The sequence below is a fragment of the Benincasa hispida genome, chromosome 10 (genome assembly GCF_009727055.1).
Source record: "Benincasa hispida cultivar B227 chromosome 10, ASM972705v1, whole genome shotgun sequence".
NCBI classification, from domain to species: Eukaryota; Viridiplantae; Streptophyta; class Magnoliopsida; order Cucurbitales; family Cucurbitaceae; genus Benincasa; species Benincasa hispida.
Genome location: NC_052358.1, coordinates 4,356,419 through 4,376,429, shown reverse-complemented (window position 1 = coordinate 4,376,429; position 20,011 = coordinate 4,356,419). Strand labels below are relative to the sequence as shown.

The following is a 20,011-nucleotide window of genomic DNA, read 5'->3' as shown; positions in this document are numbered from 1 at the left end:
AACATGCATGTTCGGTCCGAAGAGTCGAAGTTTGAAGGAGTAGAGACTTGTTGACTCTACTCATTGTTTGACCCATTAAAATTGTGGGACTAATTTAAAACTTATTACATCGTAGGTCCATCACTTAACAACTTCCAAACTTAATAATTAATTCTATTTCTTGCTTCAAAGGTGTCTTACGATATGATTTGTTATAAATTTCAAATTGATTTAAATGATAATTATCACGGAAAAGTATTAGATTTCACATGATTTCATAGAAATTTAGGACGAATTACTTATTGGACTTTGTGAATCTTTGAATTGAAAGAAACAATTCGCACTTTCAATGACAAGTTACGTGATTGTCATCAAATTTGGGATGGGGGTATTGCTTTAGTTGCTTGTTTGGTTTTCCCTAAATGTCCTATTTTTACGGAGTTCAGTTCTATTATTATTGGGTTACACGGGCAGGCAGCCCTTCATGCAACTCTTATCCTTCTCCAAAATATAAAAAGAATTGTAATTACTTATTCAACTTGGTATTCTAAATCCTATTAATAAATCAACATCATAAGTCCATACCATAATTAATAAGCATTCAGACACAACAAAACAATAACACAGTCAAACTGGAATAATTTTGATATTGTATTGCTTCTATTGCTCTTAATCGGAAGGTTTCTCTCTAGCTTTTCTTTTATGTTTGAACTCTCTCGTAACATTTTTATTTGCAATGAAACTTCATCTATTGTGGGCTCGAGATGTAATGAGATTGTTGAGAATGTGTCAATCTAGTTGAGATGTTCTGGTATGTCTACTGATTCATTTTCTCTTTTAGTATATTGTTAAAAAAATGGTTTAAAGTATTTTTATAAATAATAAAAAAAAAGTCAAGTTACTGGAAGATATGCTCTTGTGGGGAGTGTGTTCTCACATAATTGCTCATTGGGATACATTATTCAATTGAATTTGTCACTTTAGTGATGTAATTGTTAGAGGGAAGGTTTGGAGGGGTGCTTGGTATGTTGTTACCTATCACATTTGGTGAAAATATAATAGTTGTATCCATGAAACTACCATGCGTCATCCCCCAAGTGGTTATTCAAGTTGTGTGGTTTGAAGTTTTTATTTGTTGTTCTCACTAACTTAGAGCTTCTGTTGAGGGGATTCAAACATGATCCTCTTACCGAGGCATTTTTATTTAAGTTGTGTGGTATCTTTTTCTTGTTTTTGGGTTGTCCTTGTTCTTCTAGTAAATAATTTGATTATGTTTTTGTTTTAATTAATTGTACCTTGACCTCGAGCTGTGAAGTCACTTCGTTTCATTGCGATTAAAAAAAAATCCAAAAAAGATAGGACTACTTATTCATTGAAGGTAAATCATGAAAAAAAATATATTTAGATATATCTCATGAACCTTACGTCAACTCAATCGATTATTAATCATACCATATGTCATTGGGAGATAATATTGTCACATGACATATTCTTCTTTATTATGTTGGATCAATATGAAATGCACATAATAAATACATCTTTGAAATACAACATAAGTATTACTCTAATTGCAATATTCATGAACCTTACGTCAACATTCACATTGAAAGTAGAAGATAATTAGGTTATGGAAATTACATCAGAGATGACAGACGAATGATGACACAGAGCTATACACAGACAATCCTAAACATTCCACAATCAATATCTCGCCCCCTTCCTCCGCGAACCCAAGATGGTTAAAACACAAAGAAAAATAGTTTTTTGAAAAAGAAAAAAACCCTAAAAACTCTCTCTCAAATAACCCTCATTCCCACCCACTCAATCCTTCAATCATAACACACCCCACAACCCACTTCCCTTTGCCTCTCTCTCTCTCTCTCTCTCTCTCTCTCTCTTCATAAATCCCATTAAAAAAAAAAAAAAAAAAAAACCACCTTTGTTTTTTCCTCTCTATTTAAAAAATTTTAATAAACAGAAAAATAAACCATTATGTAGCTAAAAATTGCCCACTTACATTTTACATTATAGTACTACTTCTCTACTCTCTCTCTCTCTCTTTCTTTCTTTCTTTCTCGACCAGACTAGTCCCATCCTCATCTTAATTTTTAGATTTTTGTACACATTCTATTTCCCTTCTCTCTAAATAATAATAATAATAATAAAAAAAAGCATCTTTCTCTTCTTTCTCTAACCCCATTTTCTTTTCTCTTTTCCCCTTTCTTCTTCTTCTTCTTCTTCTTCATCATATAGACACAAAACTGAATTTAGGTAGGTTGCTTCATTTTCTTTCCCTTTTTTCAATTTTGTTTGAAAAGAGTGTCTTATTTCTGATTTTGGGTTTTTTTTTTTTTATAAATATAATTATTTAAAAGATATTTGTGAAGAAAGATTATAAATCAAAGAAATGTCACTGGATATGATGGCATCAGAACGTGTTTGTTATGTTCACTGCAACTTCTGCAACACCATTTTAGCGGTACAAAACCTTCACCTTTCGATCTTTATATATTTAATTTCTTTTCCATTCTTTGATTTGACAATCTCTCTCTCTCTCTCAATTTCTTTTTTTTTTTCTTTATGAAATTTATGAATGTTGTGTATTAATATATTAAAATATGTGTGTTTGTGTGTGTGTGTTTTTTTTTTAATGACTGGTTATACAGTACTTTCGTTTTCATCTGAAAAGACCAGCAAAATTTGTTCACTTTATTCAATTCAGACTGTTGGAGGGAAAAAAAAAAGCGTATATGTATATATGTATATATTTCAAACCAAATCATAATTTTGTTCTTTTTACTGTTGGAATCTTGAACACTGGTTAACAAATTGTGAGATCTTTTGATATTTTTCTCGATAAATCTGCCAAGAAAAGAAAAAAACTGTTTTTAAAAAGTATGTATTTTATGAGGGATTTTTCATCTGGGTTTCTAACCAAACCCTCAGATGTGTACAATTTTGCATTAAAAAAGAGCTGGTATCGTGGCAATTTTGAGAGAAAATTTGAGGTGAAATTTTAGTTTCTTTAAAACAAGAAAATGAAGGTGCAAGCTAGGGTTCTTGATTTTTTTTCTTGTTTCTTTTTTTTTTCTTTTTAAAAAAAAAGAAATTAGGTCATGTGTAATTAATTACATGTGATGAATGAGGATCTGATCTCTCTCTCCTCTCTCCTCAATTTCAACATAGAATGTTGTTAAGATGGGACATTTAACCATTTTTAAATGATATTATTATTATTTTAATCAATTCAATTATGTTTAGACTAACCGATCATAAAATGTTGATCGATTTTTAAAACAAACACTATATTCCAATTCTTGCTAGCTTCAACCCCAGATTCTTCTCATTCTGAAAATTTGTTGTCTCTCCATTTTAGGAGAGCCTTTTCTTTTTAAGCCCTTCCTACAAAATATATATATATAAAAAATTCAAAAACAACATTTACTAATTTTTTCCTAAACCAAAATCTCATATTTAAGATTCGAAAGAGATGTTTGGAGAGTGAAGTAGTAGCACGGAATTTTTTAGGTCTAGAGTTTGTTGATCACGAGGATTTTTTTTTTTTTTTGTGTGGTGGAATGGACTCACTCGACTCTATGGTTTCCGTTCCAGTCATGTCGTTTTCTCCTTTTTTTTTTTTTTTTCCTTTTCTTTTTATCTCTCTTTTTTCTGTTTCTTTAATCTAAATTTTCTTTCTTTTATCCTCTTGCTTGCGGTGGTGTCAGATTAATAGTCAGTAACAGCCACCATTGAAAAAACATGTTTGAATTAAGAGATTAATTATTATTTATTATGGAAAATTAATTTAAGGTAAAAAAAAATGAAATAAATAATATGGGAATTAATGTGAATGTTTTTGTTGGAGATAGGTAAGTGTTCCATGCAACAGCATGTTCACACTGGTGACTGTGAGATGTGGGCATTGTTCAAATCTGCTGTCTGTAAACATGGGAGCTTCTCTTCAAGTTGTTCCTCCTCAAGATTCCCAACAGGTATAATACATATCAAATTAATTAATTACACTCCATTTCTTATTTTATTACACACCCATTTCAAATTAATTTTAGAAAAAAATATCTGTTTCAATTTGATTTATATGTTTCAAAATGTTACAATTTTACTCTTGAGATTTAGGTTTTGTTTTAATTTGATTTCTAGATTTTAAAATTTACGTATGACCTCAATCTTTTACTAAATATACAATATTAATATCTATTAATTAATTTAAAAGAATTATAAGTAATCAAATCTCATTGTTTTGTCCTTAGTTTTAAAATTTCACTTCATCACGCCAAAGATTGAATTAGGCACAGAAATATGCTAATCTTGAAAACCAAGGGACTGAATCAAAACGAAACTCAAATCTCTAGGTAAAATTGAAACATTTTAATAAATTTAGGGACTAAGTTAAAATCAAACTAAAAACTTTCAATGAACTACTAAAAATGCAACCCTTTGAACCCTAGAAACTAAGTGAAATTTACACTCGAAACTTGGAGACGAAAAATATATTTTGCTCTTAATTTTAATACAAATCCATATAATTTTTTAGCATGTTTGTGTGTCCTTTTATTATATATGAATGAAAAATAATTTGTTATTTCTGATTATAGTAGAGTAAATATTATTGGTTTAGGTATATATAGTAATGTATTTGTTTGTGTGTGTGTTTTAGGGCCATAAACAGCAGCAGGTGAATGCTGGGGATTCAAGCAAGGACAGAGCTTCTTCTTCTTCTTCTTCTAAATGCACTAAAATTGGCTCTCTTGATTCTGCTGAACGTGACCAACATAGAATCCCTCCTATTCGCCGTGAGTTTCTTTTTCCCTCTCATTTTGTTATTATTTTTAATTTCATAATGAAGATTATTTTGAATTATATGAGAACAAATTAAAAATAAGTAAGTTTAGTGGTGAATGAAAAGTTAAATAGCCCTATTAAATTTAATTCAACCATTTGTATCATAGTTTAATTGCCGAAACCAACCACCCTAAACTTATCTAATCCCATCCTCTCTCTCTTTCTTTGTATATTAATGGGAGCACAATATTAAAAACACTTTATTTCTAAAATGTAGTTAACAAAATCAAGAAACCACTTAGTAGAAGCAGCATTACTGATGTTTTCTTTTCAAAATAGGAAAAATGATGGTGTTTATAAATTTAATTTTCAAAAATCAAACACTAAATAATTATCAATCAAACATTATAATTTCAAAGACGTACTACTATTTTCAGAGAGGTAGATCGAGATATAAATACACATTGGTAATAAATGAACTTCATTATGAAAATAAAAAGTGGAAAACATTAATAATTCACATGGAATTTATGGTACCATGAACAAAAATTAGCTCTCCCTTAATGAATAGGTGAATTTTACTAACATTTTTTATTCAGTAAATAAACTATATGAAAATGTAAATCGTCCTAGTTCTCGTTTATTGGTGTGGAGACAGGAATATAAAAAGAAAGAAGAAGTATATAGAGGGTTCTTATTTAATTAGTATCGGTTTAAATCTCATTTTAGTCGTTAAACTTTCAAGTATGTTGATATATATAATCTCTACGTTCTCGAAATATTTATTTTTTATCTTCATACTTTCAAATTCTTTCTATTTTAGTCTCATTTTTGTTCATATTACTTTTCTACCTCTTAAATCTGTTATATTCATATCTATATTTGTTTCTAACTTATTAGTTATTTTTGTGAAAGTTCAATCAAGAGTTGGAAACTAAAACTAGAACAAATTTTAAAAGTTTATAGACTAAATTTTAAACCATATTGTGTAGTTATTATATAATAACTTCCCCAATGCAATTAAATGAAATGATATGCAAATATATATAATTTTTTTTGGATATGAATTGTTACATGCATATGGATGTGGCCCTATCTTGGATGGTGACCAAACATGCATAATAGAACTTGACCCATCAACATCATGGGCCATTCTCTATACATATATATGTTATTCCGTATGTATGTATTTATATATGATATGTATTGGTTATTTTAGTTATTCAAACTTAGCACAAAAATATGAAAAATAACTGTAACACACCCATTTTCTGAATTGCCTTTCACTCATTTGTCACATGTCATTGATTCCTCTGCTCTTTTTTTCTTTTTCTTTTTTTTTTTGCACTTTTTTTTTTCATTTTCCATTTTTTTCCTTCATAATTACACTGCTTTTTTATCTAGTTAATTAATTAGATGTTTAATAGTACAAATATGATAAGTTGATTTTATCTCCCCTTTGAATTTGGGTGTTGTATGGATATAAGATAATGTTTGTTAGTTTTCTTTTATGGTAAACTCAGGCTAGCTAATGATCTCTACCTATGATTTATGATTAGATTTGACCAAATTAAGGCATTAAGGTTTAAGTAGTCGGATAATTATTAGTTTTAATGTTGAGAATTAGTATCATAAATAATAAAAATATAACATAAAGTTGTTTGATAAGAGAGAATTGAAGAGTTTGTTATTATTGTATTGAGTAATTTAAGATTTGGATGTTGGCAGCACCAGAGAAGAGACAGCGTGTTCCTTCGGCGTATAATAGGTTCATCAAGTAAGTTGATTTAATTTGCTTAATTGGGGTATTTTCTTTCTTTCTTTTTTTCTTTTTTTGTTTTGAAAACGATAAGAAATTTGCTTAATTGGGGTATTAATTAACCATAATTAATTTTGTTTGTGATTTGAATATATTTATGTGTTTTAGGAAATTTCCATATATACAAAAAAATGTCAATCTATTTACAAAAATAACAAATAAATACAAGTCTATCATATAATATCAATGATAAACTTCTATCAGTTTTTATCATTAATAGACATTGATAGACTCTTATTAATTTCTATTTGTCTCTATCAAAGAAGATTAAATTTTGTTATTTTTTATAAATAGTTTTTTTTTTCTTTTTTAGTTTTTAAAATTCCATTTTGTAATTGTAAAATTAATTAAATGTGGGATTTTGTAGAGAGGAAATCCAAAGGATTAAGGCTAAGAATCCTGACATAAGCCACAGAGAAGCCTTTAGCACGGCAGCTAAAAATGTAAGTACTTATAGCTTTTGCTTTTAGCTTGCTTATGTAATTAATGATCTTCCTGCCTTGTTTTCTTTTGTTTCCATGCTGTTTTTGGATAATGTTTTGACATAATCCTAATTTGTAAATCATTTAGAAAATTTGTTTCTTAAAAAAAAAAAAAAAAAACTCAAATTGGGGGGCTTTCCTCTTGCAATCACTCCTGTTTCTCATTTTATTAATGAAGTATCATTTTTTTTAAAGAAAAATGTTTAAAAAAAAAACTTGATTAATAACTTTTATTTTGTTTTCTATGTCATGTTTATTATTTTATCATTTATATATAGACCAAGATAGAAAGTTTATGATAAAAAGTGGCAAAATCAAAATATAATTTTCTCTTTTTTTTTTTTAACAATATACACAAGGTAAGAGGGATTAAGAAGTACACCGAGATATCTCAATTAGGTTGACACATCTTTAACACGCTCATCACGTTCCAAGACTAAAAGTGATGATGCAAAATCAAAATATAACACACTTAAAAAGTAAATTATATATATTTTGGAGATGGGGAATGCTCTTTTATTAAGTGCATGTGACAATACAATAAGAGTTGTAATCAGGATCAAGATTAGATTTTAAAGTCTAATCAGAGATAGATGAAAAGTTGACGAGGCAAAGTTTGATTTAAACCCTATTTTCTTGACATATATACTTACAGCACTAGTTTTACACGTAATTTTTTTAATCCTTTTTAATGAAATATAAGCCGGAGAAGAAAATTTTAGATTAAGATGATGTCTTTTGAGTTTATTTTTCTAAATGATATGGCTTTTTGATGGAGTTGAACATATTTGGCTTGACCTGGGAACTTAATCCCAATAATTGAAACATTGGTTGATTAAAGTGATTAATTAAATTATTAACCCACCTAATTACTGATGATCATTTGATTTTGCAGTGGGCACATTTTCCTCACATCCACTTTGGGCTGAAGCTGGATGGAAATAAGCAAACAAAATAAGTTTGAATTTGACCAGAAATCATCACAGTCCATCCAAACTGTCCAATGGGGTTCTGCCACCTGTTAATTCTCTAAAGTTGATGATGATGTGTCAATAGATCATAAAATACTAATAAAACACCCCTTTTTTAAAAATTAATGTGTATTAATTTAGATGCTATTATTAAATTCCAACAAAAAATGAGGTTGATGATCAAGTACTCCTGCCCTGACCCCTCACGTTCTCTATAGGAAAGGAAATTACTTTGATAACCTCACCCCCCCCCATTGTCCTTTATTTATTAATAGGTGTGATGTGATTTTATTCCCCTCTCTCCTTGTTAACAAGTGAGATTAATGAATGATATTACCATATTTATAAATCTATTTATTATTGTTGCATTTATGATCATATCTGCGAAAGATATCGTAGTAAAAAAAAGTCGGTCAGAATCAAATACTTATCTATTGAATTATGCTTGAATTTCATTTTTTAAACCTCGTCGAGAGTACGGCCATCATCGAATGGGATGGGACCACTGTAGCATTGAGAAATCTAAGTGTATATAGAAGGAAGAGTTCATGAGTTTTTATTGACATGCAAAAGAGAAGCACTTTAATTTGAGTGTGGATTTGGAGGGTTATGTATAAATCTAAGGCTGCTGATGATGGATATTGATCGTTGCAGAATTTTGGCAGAATTCAAAGCCACCCAGAAAGAAGAGATTTTTTCTTAAAAAAAATATATTTATTATTTTTTTCTTAAAAAAAATAGACAATGAAGGATATGATATGATGGAAACAGTTCTTGAGTACTGTGTGTTATGGATGTCAGTGTTACAGACAGCAGATTTATTCATTTTATGTAACGAAGTTCAATAATCATCTTTTTTTATATATTAATTTTTTTAAAAAAATATTAATTTATATTCCAAATTTTAAAAGAACATTTGAAACGCTGAGTTGATTATTATAGTTAATGGTTATTATAGTTGATGTATTATAATTGTCAAAATTTGAGATACAAATTATTTTAGTTTCAGTCATAATAGTTTATGTTTGGAATGTAAACTATTTTTGTTTAGTAAAAAATAGTAAACACAGTAGAAAAGAAGAAAACAAATGATGAGTGACAAATAGTAAATATTGTAGAAAATAAATTTTTGATCTAGTATTTACCATACTATGATTTTAGGTTATAAATAGTTGTACACACCACTATTATATTTGATACTCCGAACATGGAGTGAGCTATAATGATCCACTCCATCAACTTTTATTTGATGCCCCAAACGGCTCCTAAGGATTGTACCAATTTAAACATTTAACTTTTTGTAAGTGTATTAATTTATAACCTCCATTTGAAAAAAAAAAAAAAAAAAAAAAACCTTGTGTAAAACTTGTATTGTTTCAATTAAACCAATGGACTTTCATAAATAATGAATCGATTTAGACGTTTAGAATATGTTGAGAATCTCACGTTGGAAAAATCAAGAGGACTCACACTCTTTATAAGATAGATGAGTTATTTCTCTCCTTACCAATTTGTTTTGAGATAGAACCCCATACCATCTAACATGGTATCGGAGTCTATACGGGTGATGTTGAGAATCCCACATTAATATCCTTGCGTGTCATTGATCACTCGACCTATAGTAAATTTAAAGAAGGGGTACAAATTGATATAAATTATAAAAGTTTAGTTAGAGGTATATTTATGAAAGGGAGGGAGAGAATTGGAAGGGAAAAACAGGGGGATTTTGTTGGCACCGAAAAGACATACAGAAAGATATAAATAAAGGCATTACGTTGGGGTTACAAACAACAGCTTTTTGGAAACCAAGCCAATGCCATTTGGTTCGCCAACCAAAATCTCTCTTTAATTTGCATATATTCTTTTTCTTTTTTTAAAAAAAACTCATCATCTCAATATTCCTCATCACCACAACTAAAAATATATATATTTCCACTCTCATAAAACATTATTTCCCATTAAATTAGGAGTGCATCAAATAATTCTAAGAATATATGGATAGGTATCAATACTTCAAAATATCAGTATCGAAAATTTTCATACACACATACATATAAATCCTCTTATACTAATAAAATAAAAACCTTACTTTTAAGAATTGTGATTGAATGGTTAAGTGACTAGCTACCTTTATTCGGAACAATTTAGTTGTTTAAAAACAAAATCTCACCCTTAGAATAAGATAAACAATTTTTTCCCCAAAATTTTAAAAATATTAACTAAAGATGTTTTTATTTTGAAAAATAATAAAAATGTTAATTTTTTTAAAAATTATTAAATTAGGGTTATGAGTGAAAGTTATATTTGGTAGGTGGGGTTCGCTTTTTTCTAAGTTTATTAATTCTACAAACAATATACCACAAAAAATAATTGAAGTTCCCATCTCAAATTGACAAATCACAATCATAAATCTAAATTAGGGTTTCTCCAATCCCCTTTTGGAATTTCAACCAAAAATACATATAAAAGCACTTAAACCCTAAATAAATCACATCATTCAAATGTGCAATTACTAAAATCCCCATAAAAAAAAGGAAAAGAAAAAGCACTTTTGAAGATATATATATAGTTTGATGAGAGAGTGAAGAAATTACAAGTGTTTGATATATAAATATGATATAAGAAATGTGTTGTATTCCATATTGCAGAGAGGCAAGAGAGAAAGAAGAGAAATTATAGGCGAGAGATATATGGGGAGAGTGATTGTGGGGTCCTCTATAATGTACGAAGCAACTCAAGGGTGGAAAATGGTTGGCCTTTTCAATTCATCTCAGATTCCCACAAGGACAATCACATAAATTGCATTTTTTGTAGTGTTCTGCAAACTTATTATAAACACCCAAAACCCACTTCAGGGTTTGCAATGCACACATCACTTATAATGCCAAATATATATGTGTAACGAGTTGTGACTAAGTCCAAATAAATGAGTAGTACATGAATAAACCGACACTACATCTTTATATTAGAGAATGTAAGTTCATAACAATTTTGGTTTTTGAGATTATAATGAGAGTGCTAAAGGTGTATCAAACTAGTTGAAATATCTGAATGCGCCTACTAATTTCATCTATCTCATGTATATTTGTTCAAAAAAAGCTTAATAAAACTACACATTTAATTACTACCTTTACCAAACATGGTGGATATGACACACCTTTCTTTTTGGTATATATTGACTCAATTATAAGAATATCAAAGTTAAATGTGACTGATAATTTATAAACAATCTCATGTTATATATCATGAGGTATGGGTGCATTTGAAACCACAATTTTATTATATATTTTGTTTAGGGTTTAAGAATAGATGTTATATATGAGTTCTCTAATTAACCTTCATATATATCTCTTTATTCTATGTTCTATTGTTCTCTTCAAAATAATAAAACATTTTTTTTCCTACATGTGAATACACCTAACACACGATTAGTGAATCACGTAAATCCAAATGTCAATTTTCTTATTATGTATGATATGTAGTACGTGATTTTAAAGAACATTTGTAATATCGTATTTACGTATATTTAACACAAACGTCATATTAAAGACAAGTTGTGCGTGTATGTATAGAAAAGGAGAATATAAAACTTAAGTTGTATGTAAGTATTGGTGGCTTGATAAAGAGTTTTTGGTTAGTTTGATAAAATTAATTAATTAATTAATAATAAGAGAGAAGAACACAGAATCTGAAACGTCAAATCATGTAGTCGTTGAAGGGTTTTGGAGCGATATGATGTGGGAAGGGCTTCATGAATGGGTCTTGTCCGAAAGATAGAGGGATGGATTTTTTCCTTTTTTCCTTTTTTTATAATTTTTTCCTTCATTTAGATTATTTATATAATATCTAACAATTGCATAAAATGTCTGTTTCAATATATGTCCTGTCAGTTCCTTCATCTCTCTTTTTCTCTCTCAAAAGAAGCTCTTTTAAACAGTGTTTCAACTCCTCCTCTCAACTAAAAGGAACAAAACACATCATTCAGGTTCCCTCTTTATTATTTTTTTTTAACTCCTTTTTTTTTTATTTCCTAGATTTTATTAATTTCTATAAGACACACACATATATATTATAGAAAAAATATATTTTTTCCCTAAGTTTTTGGATTTAGTTTCTATCTAATTCCTAGATTATTCAAAATGTTATATACTTAGTACTTAAATTTTGAATTTGGTTCCAATCTAGTCTTTAAGTTTAAAAAATATTTGAATTTTACTTCAATTTGATTTTATGTTTCAAGATTTACACTTTTAATCTTGATTATTTACTAAATACTTTTTTCATCTTTAGTATTAATATATGTTAATAAATTAAAAATCATCAAAAGAATTATAATCAATTAACTTTCACTATTTTTTATCACTTTTAAAATTAAATTTAAAATTTCACTTCATAATTATTTTTAATTAATGAATAAAAATTAACATCAATGATTGAAATTGAGTATTTAATGAAAAACTGAGGTTAAAAACGTAAAATCTGAAACCTAAAGACCAAATAGAAACAAAACACAAATATAAAGGGTAAAATTATAATATTTTGAAACTTAGGACCTAAGTTGAAACAAAACTCAAACCTTAATAAGGTAACACTAACAAGGGATGTTCAAAAAATGACCCGAAAAAATCGATCAACCCAACCCAACTCATGCGGTTTGGGTTGGATTATCAACTCATTTGGGTTGGGTTGGGTTGGGTTCAAATAAATGAAATTTTTGTGGGTTGAGTTGGTTCATGGGTTCATCTAAAATGACCCAAACCAACTCAAACCAACCCGAATTTATTATTAACTTCATAATGTATATTTTTTACTTATGATACAATCATATATACATATATTTATTTAAGTTTTATCATATTTTTAGATAATTTATTCCCAACAACTCTTAAAAATATTTTTTTTAGTACTTTGGAAAGAAAATATTCATGATATAAATTGAAATTGAGTTATTAATCTTAATTCAATATATGAAAATAATTAAATCAAATTTTTACATATTAACAACTTACTTTCTTTTAGAACAAAAATAATCCGATCAACCCAAACCAACCCAACTCAAATGTTTCATGGTTGAGTTGGGTTAGGTTGGGTTCTTCTTTTAAGAAAAGTTATTTGGGTTGAAGAAATTAACAACCCGAACAATTGGGTTGGGTCCAAAAAAGTCCTTCAACCCAACCCAACCCACGAACATCCCTAACACTAACATTTGAAAACATATTTTTCCTTATAATATATATAATCCAATAATCCAATCTAATTCTTCTTATTATGAACTATATATCAAATATTTGTTCAACATCAAATACTCTTCTTCAATGATCATCCCAAAAACCACATGAATCTAGCTCATCATTTCCTCTTCACTTTCTTCGTCTTCCCTCATTTTTTTCTGTTTGTACAAGTACATTCTAAATTTATGCGTACAAATTGTGTTAATTTATTGACATAAGGGATTTTTTAAAACCCAAAACCAGGAGGGCTTTTGTTTATCTGGATTATAAGTTTGTTTTTATGGGATCAAGAAACATATAACAAAGAAGTGCTACATGAAAAGATACGATTATATGTTTGTTAATCACATGGGACTATAATAATATTTAGATTTTCTTATATTGCATCCATCCTTATGATGCCCACCCAAGTATCTAATCATGAAAATTTGTTAGTTTTTATATTTTTCTTCTCTTCGTAATTGAAGAGAATGTATAAAGATGAGTGTAACCTAGACTACACATCCAAGTATTACTCATTTTATATTTCAATATATGAAAGGTAATAATGGTTTTATTTATTTATTTATATTTAGTACAATAAGAATAGAGAGATTCGAAATATAGACTTCATGGTTGCTAACAGAGTGTTTTATTTATTGAATTGTATATGATCTGTGTTACTACTGACTTAATTATGCAAATACTTTAAGCTAATTTGGTGAATTTAGGTTTTATTGAAACTATGAATCCATTGCTAATAAAGTGGTTGGTTTCTGACCTCAATTACAAGATTCTCATTAGGCTTTTGTTTAGAATTATTAATCAGGGTGAAGCAAAAGAGAAGAAAAAACGACCAGTCTCTGTAAAATCACAGGAGATTTTGGTAACTTCTCTACATTTACAGCCAACAGTTTGAGAGGGGAAAATCAAAGGAATTAGACTGCTGATCTTGCTAATTTGATTGTGTTAAACAAACTAAGAGTGCCTACAACATTAAATTTCCTCCTCCTCGTCCATTAAGTTATCAATTTGTATTTTGTTAGTATGGTTTAGGTGAAGATTAGAGGGTTTGTTTTTTCTTCAAGGGATTTTTAGATTATATATGAGAAAAATTTGACTCAATAGATGTTTATTTAACTTTTTAATAATTATATATAGCAAAATAAGTGAATATATTTATAAATATAGCAAAATATCACTATCTATCAATGATAGACATTGATAGATATCTATTAGTATCTTTGAAAATATTTCCAGATGTTTTGTCACTTAAAACAATTACCAATTAGGAAAAAAAAAACTTTTTGGTCTCTGAATTTTGGGTCTAGTTTCTATTTGGTCCATAGGTTTCAATATATTACATTTTTAGTTTTTAAGTTTTAAATTTGATTTCTATTTAGTCATTATGTTTAAAAATATTACACTTTCACCCTTAAGATTTTAGTTTTGTTTCAATTTGATCCATAAATTTCAAGTTCACCGCTTTTAACCTCAATTTTTTTTCATTACATACTTGAGTTTTTGGCATTAATGTCTATTGATTAATTTAAAATAATTATGAAGTAAAATATTTTAAAATTAATTTAATAGCAATGGAAAAAATAATCACAAAATAGGGAACTTTGTTAATTATAATTCTTTTAATAGACATTAATACTAAAAACTAAATGTGAGCATTTAGCAAAAGTTGAAGTTAAAAATATAAATCTTAAAATTTAGAGACCAATTAATTAAATAAAACTTCAACTTCAATAGTAAAATTGTTATATTTTGAAACTTAGGGATTGAATTAATATAAAATTCTAAACTTGAAAACCAAAAATATAATTACATTTTGAAATTTAGAGATCACATAGAAACTAGACCCAAAATCTAAGGGAAAAAAATATTTTTTTTCAAGAAAAAAAATCAGTTTACACGTAAAGTTTTTTTAACCTAGGTTAGTTATTCGTTTCTTTATACAAAGTATTTTTTAAACCGTAACGAAATTTCTATTACAAATTATAATTTTTCGAATGCTATCTTTCTAATTTGGGAATAATTTGAAAATTAGTCTTATGTCTTTTGTTTTCGAAACTAGGTTGTAAATATTGTAATTAAGTGATTTGTAAATATTAAGTTATTGGAAATAATCATGTTAATGATTTTAGACAAAAACCCTAATTCTTCTCAAAATTAAATCATCTATAGGGGGAAAAAATAGTTTCACAAATATAATTTTGTCCTATACTTTTGTTTTGTTTTTGAAAAAAAAAAATGGCTGATATTATAATAACAACCAAAAAGCATATTAAAAAAGCAATAATAAATTTTACTGATAAACTAGAATATATATAAAAACAAAAATGATAATGAAAAGAACCTTCTCTCTTTCATTTATTTTTTCTTATATAAAATATTAATAAGCTCCGTTAATAGTAATTTTTTTATTAAAAAAAGGGGATTGGGTTTTTAAGAAATAATGAAAACTGTAAAGCATATGAGAATTGACACTTAAGATTCCGATTCAAAGAAAAAACGTTTACGGAAGAAAATATTGGAAATTTATACGTGTATGTAATTTCACAAAAGTATATACTTAAATTAAAAAATCGGTCGATATTCCAAATATTGATACATGACGCATGTTTTTTTAATCTAACAATAAGCCAATGTTTTTTTTTATTGAACAATGACAGTATAAGAGGGACCATAAATTATTGATCTCTAAAATGATAATTGTTATCTTAATATTGAGTTTTATTTAGATAGTCAAGTTGTATATATTTTTGTTATTGTTATAGAATTAGCCTGTCAGTAAAGTTCGAGAGAACTCAGTGGGACCCAGGAGTTCAAAGGTGTCTAGGAGAGAGCCTAATGTAGCTCAAAGAAGCCTAGAAGATATAGCTCAAGAAGAACCATACGAGAGCCTAAGCGAGTTTAGAGAGAGCTCAGTTGGACCCTATGAGGTGAGTTTAGAGGAGCGTGAGAGAAGACTCTCTCAGAGGACCCTAAGAAAGATTAAAGAGGGGCATTATGATCCTTAACACAAAAGGCCTCATACTAATGGAAATAGTCATCCTCACTTAAATACTCATGATCCTCCTCTTATTTTATCAATGTGGGACTTTGGTCGCATTCCCAAAAAAAAAATTCACAGTTGATCTTTTTTTGGCATCATCAACTATGAACTTTCAAGTCATCAAATTGCACTCTAAATTTAGAAAAGTGTGACAAATCTTAATCTTTTAACATTAAACTTGAAAAGATGTGGTAACTTTTACCTTTGATGAGTTTTTGTTTGAAAATTTGTCAAAAAAAAAAGTATTCTCATATGCTTTCAATTAATTATTATAAAACCTACGTTGTATGGTACAAAATTGATACCATTTTTCTTTTTTAAAAAATCAACATTGGAGATTATTTTTGGGTTAAAATTCATGCACTAATTAATTTCAAGTTCGTATGAAATATAATATATCAATGAAATTAGCGAGTTCACAAAGATTTTTATACTCTTGTTTTTTTAATTGAAAGTAATAGGTGAATTAACTAAAATTGAATAAAGTGTAAAAAAACACATCATTAAACTAAGTTTTTGTTAAAATTTGTGCATGGATAATCAAACCAAATTAATTTAAAATGTGATATTATTGAAATTAGTGAATTTTATAAACATTTTTTACATTGATTTCTATTAAAATTAGATAGTAGACGTTGGAAGATTAATCACAACAAGTTTTGACGGTAAAATTTGAAAACTTTCATTGATTAGATATCAAATTAAATCATCTAGAACCAAATGAGAATAGAATTGAAATAAGTTTTTTTTAGTTCAACGATTACGAAGGTAAGAGATCGAAGTATGCCTTTAAGATTATAATTGTTGTTTATTCAAGCATAAATTGACCGTTAAAACTAAATTCAAACCACAGAGAAGAAACTAATAATTTAACGGCATGAATGGAGCAGGAAAAGAAAAGAAAAAAAGTGTCTAATTATAAATTTGGTTCCTATAGTTCGAAAAAAGTTAGAATTTAGTCCTTACAGTTTTAAAAGTCAGAATTTAATTTTGATAAACCTTCATAAATAGTCTCTATGGTTTAATCACATTCCCATACATAGTCTAGGGACGACTATTATGAGTATTTTAGATTACATTCTAATTACGAAGTATAGGAACTAAATACTAACTTTTTTTTAATCATAGGGACTAAAGTTGCAATTTAATTTAATTTTTTTTTTTAAAAAAAAAGGCATTTGGTCCATCAACTTCCTAGGTAAATGTTAAATATATCACAACTTCAATAATAAACACTATTGAAATTTGTCATTTATCGAAGAATTTCATCTTTTCTTCTTTCTCCATTTTATACAAAAACTTAAATTTACAACTTTATATTCTAAGCACGGAAAAGAAGAGGGAAAATAATGAAAAAATGGAAAGGGCAAGTAGGAGTGGTCCAGAGAAAAAGGGGTTATAGGTTACCCTGCGCTGCTAACAATGGAGAAAGAGTTGTCACATCTCACACTCCAAGAAAGGAAAGATATGAGTTGTGGTCCAAACTACTAAGCAATCACTTCTCTTGGTAACTCCCAATCCCATTCCCCACCTTTCTTTCTTCCTTTCTTTAATGTGACATCTCAATCTCATCACCCAACTAATTGATTTTTTTTTTTTTAATATATTCTTACAAAAAAAAAAAAAAAAAACTTTTTATAGATTATATTCATTAACTAAGATAATTATTAAGTTTTTTTTGTGAGATTAGAAATTATTATTTTTTACTTTCTTTCTCAGTCTTGACAGCAATGTCAATGCCTATCACTCTCATATTTGACCCTCTGGTTTGTGCATCTGATCCAATACCCATATTCTCATGAGTTTGATTTTGATATGCTTTTTTGTGGTGGATTTTGGGTTCTCGTGTGTAGTTCTTAATAATTCAAGTGGATATCAAGTGGTTGTATATTTTCTTGCATTATTATGAGGAATTTGGAATGATTGTGACTAAAAAGTATTATATTAAAAATCGACAGTCAAAGATAAACAGAAAATATATAAGCGGTAAGAAAAATAATTTTATTAAAAAGAATTATTCAGAATACATAACAAAGCGTCTCTAGGATTAGAAAATTTATATAACACACTTCTTTAAATCCTAGGGTCAAAACCGTAAATGACGACAAAGATGGCAAACACGTAAATAATCTAGGTTTTGAAGCACCATATAGACATCTGTACTAGTCATTCAAAGCGCCTAATAACATATTAAAAGTATTCCAACATATTATATATTTAGTTTGACATTAATAAGAATCGATACACAATATTTTGAAATTTTTTTCTCACTTTATGCTCTTAGGGAGAATTTGAATTTGGTTTCAATTTGATGATGGTTGTTACGGTGAACGTTAACCATTTTCTTTGTGTGACAAGAGGGGTAAAAACCTATCGTTTGGTATATGGTAAATATATAAATGTTAAATTGGTTTATTATATTAGTGTATGAACTAGGTTAACAAAAAAAAATAGAAGACGGATTATTTAGTAAAAGATGGGTTGTTGAGATGAGTCATGAAAATTAGACTCTAATACAACCCACCTTATATGTAAGCTCATCACTAATCTGTGCCACATCTAAAAAACAAGTAGTTAAAATAGAGTTGGAAACTTTCAAATTGGATTGAAACATCAAATAAGATAAAGTTTTATGTATAAATTTAATACACTACAATAATTTGGACCTTTCCCCATGCTGAAAACCATCGAGATTAATCGAAAGAGTGTCAACGAAACTTTTTCCGATAGTCAAACAATCGTCGGGCGGATCGTGGGCAAAGCCTCGTCGGCGTAACCTTCCTCGACGATATAACAGCGGTATCGTAGGGAAAAACAGTTATCTCGACGGATGGAGAATGTGGTTTTTATGCCGACCCTAAACAACATCATCGGGATAATTTATAAACCGTGATGGTCATAATTTATTAAGACCATCGGGATAAAAAAAAATCGTCCTACGGTGAGAAGCTACCGTCGGGATAAATAACTATATACCGACAGTGAAAAATTAGTGTCATTGTAGGGAAATATTCAATTATCCCGACGGTGACCTTGTACCATTAGGATTTTGTATCTTTTTCCGACCCCATGAGCCGTCGGAAGTTTGTTCATTAACGTTGAGAGAAGATAAAAAACGCATTAAACTATGGTTTTTTCCAACCTTTTGTATCATCGGGATTATATATTTAACCATAGGAATTAGCTTTTTTTAATTCTTTATTTAGATCTGTTTTTTTTTTTTTTTTTTTCCAAATGTCTACCTGTTTGAATTTTACAAATATCATTCAAACTAATATAAAAATTGCCAAAATCAAGTAATGTCTACAATATTAAATAATATATAGAAAACATGTTTGAATTTCAAGTCTTAAACATACTATTCGTCTCAAATTAAACCAATACATCCACGATTCTTTTAATTCAATATAACATCATGATAGCGTTCAGGTCTATCGGGAGATGCATCTACAACCTTAATCCACAATCCTAAATCGAAAATAACATTAACATCTACAACCTAAATACGTTCGGGAGATGCATATACAATATAAACCTTGAGAATACCCACAAATACAAATTTAAATAAGTTTAATGCTCAATATACCATATACCAATTCTCAAAATGACAATAGAATTTAAAACTCAACTAACAACATTAATAAATCACTACAAGAAAAACGGATTCCCCGACGCCTAAAATAGAG

At 28.3% G+C, this 20,011-nt stretch overlaps 1 protein-coding gene across 4 annotated transcripts; it reads left to right on the top strand.

The window, feature by feature from the left end:
• The first annotated feature begins 1,947 nt into the window (after positions 1 to 1,947).
• On the top strand, positions 1,948 to 8,404 carry LOC120088967 (putative axial regulator YABBY 2). 4 transcript variants are annotated; one of them, XM_039046405.1, is made up of 7 exons: positions 1,948 to 2,250; positions 2,355 to 2,458; positions 3,849 to 3,971; positions 4,655 to 4,790; positions 6,508 to 6,556; positions 6,966 to 7,041; positions 7,976 to 8,400. In XM_039046405.1, the coding sequence occupies exons 2-7, from the start codon at positions 2,387 to 2,389 to the stop codon at positions 8,036 to 8,038; spliced, it is 519 nt and encodes a 172-aa protein (XP_038902333.1). In that variant the 5' UTR covers positions 1,948 to 2,250; positions 2,355 to 2,386; the 3' UTR covers positions 8,039 to 8,400. The 4 variants fall into 4 exon arrangements, with proteins under 4 accessions (XP_038902333.1, XP_038902334.1, XP_038902332.1 ...); XM_039046406.1 differs by lacking the exon at positions 2,355 to 2,458; XM_039046404.1 differs by lacking the exons at positions 1,948 to 2,250; positions 2,355 to 2,458 and adding an exon at positions 2,640 to 2,987 and having other exon boundaries at positions 6,514 to 6,556; positions 7,976 to 8,404.
• Positions 8,405 to 20,011: the final 11,607 nt, after the last annotated feature.

Bases quoted from the DNA above. Each gene is read 5' to 3' on its own strand.
- LOC120088967 (XM_039046403.1), top strand. From the start codon at position 2,877: ATGTATTTTATGAGGGATTTTTCATCTGGGTTTCTAACCAAACCCTCA. The intron at 3,972-4,654 runs GTATAATACATA...TGTGTGTTTTAG, and splicing joins CTCCTCAAGATTCCCAACAG to GGCCATAAACAGCAGCAGGT. The intron at 7,042-7,975 runs GTAAGTACTTAT...TTGATTTTGCAG, and splicing joins TTAGCACGGCAGCTAAAAAT to TGGGCACATTTTCCTCACAT.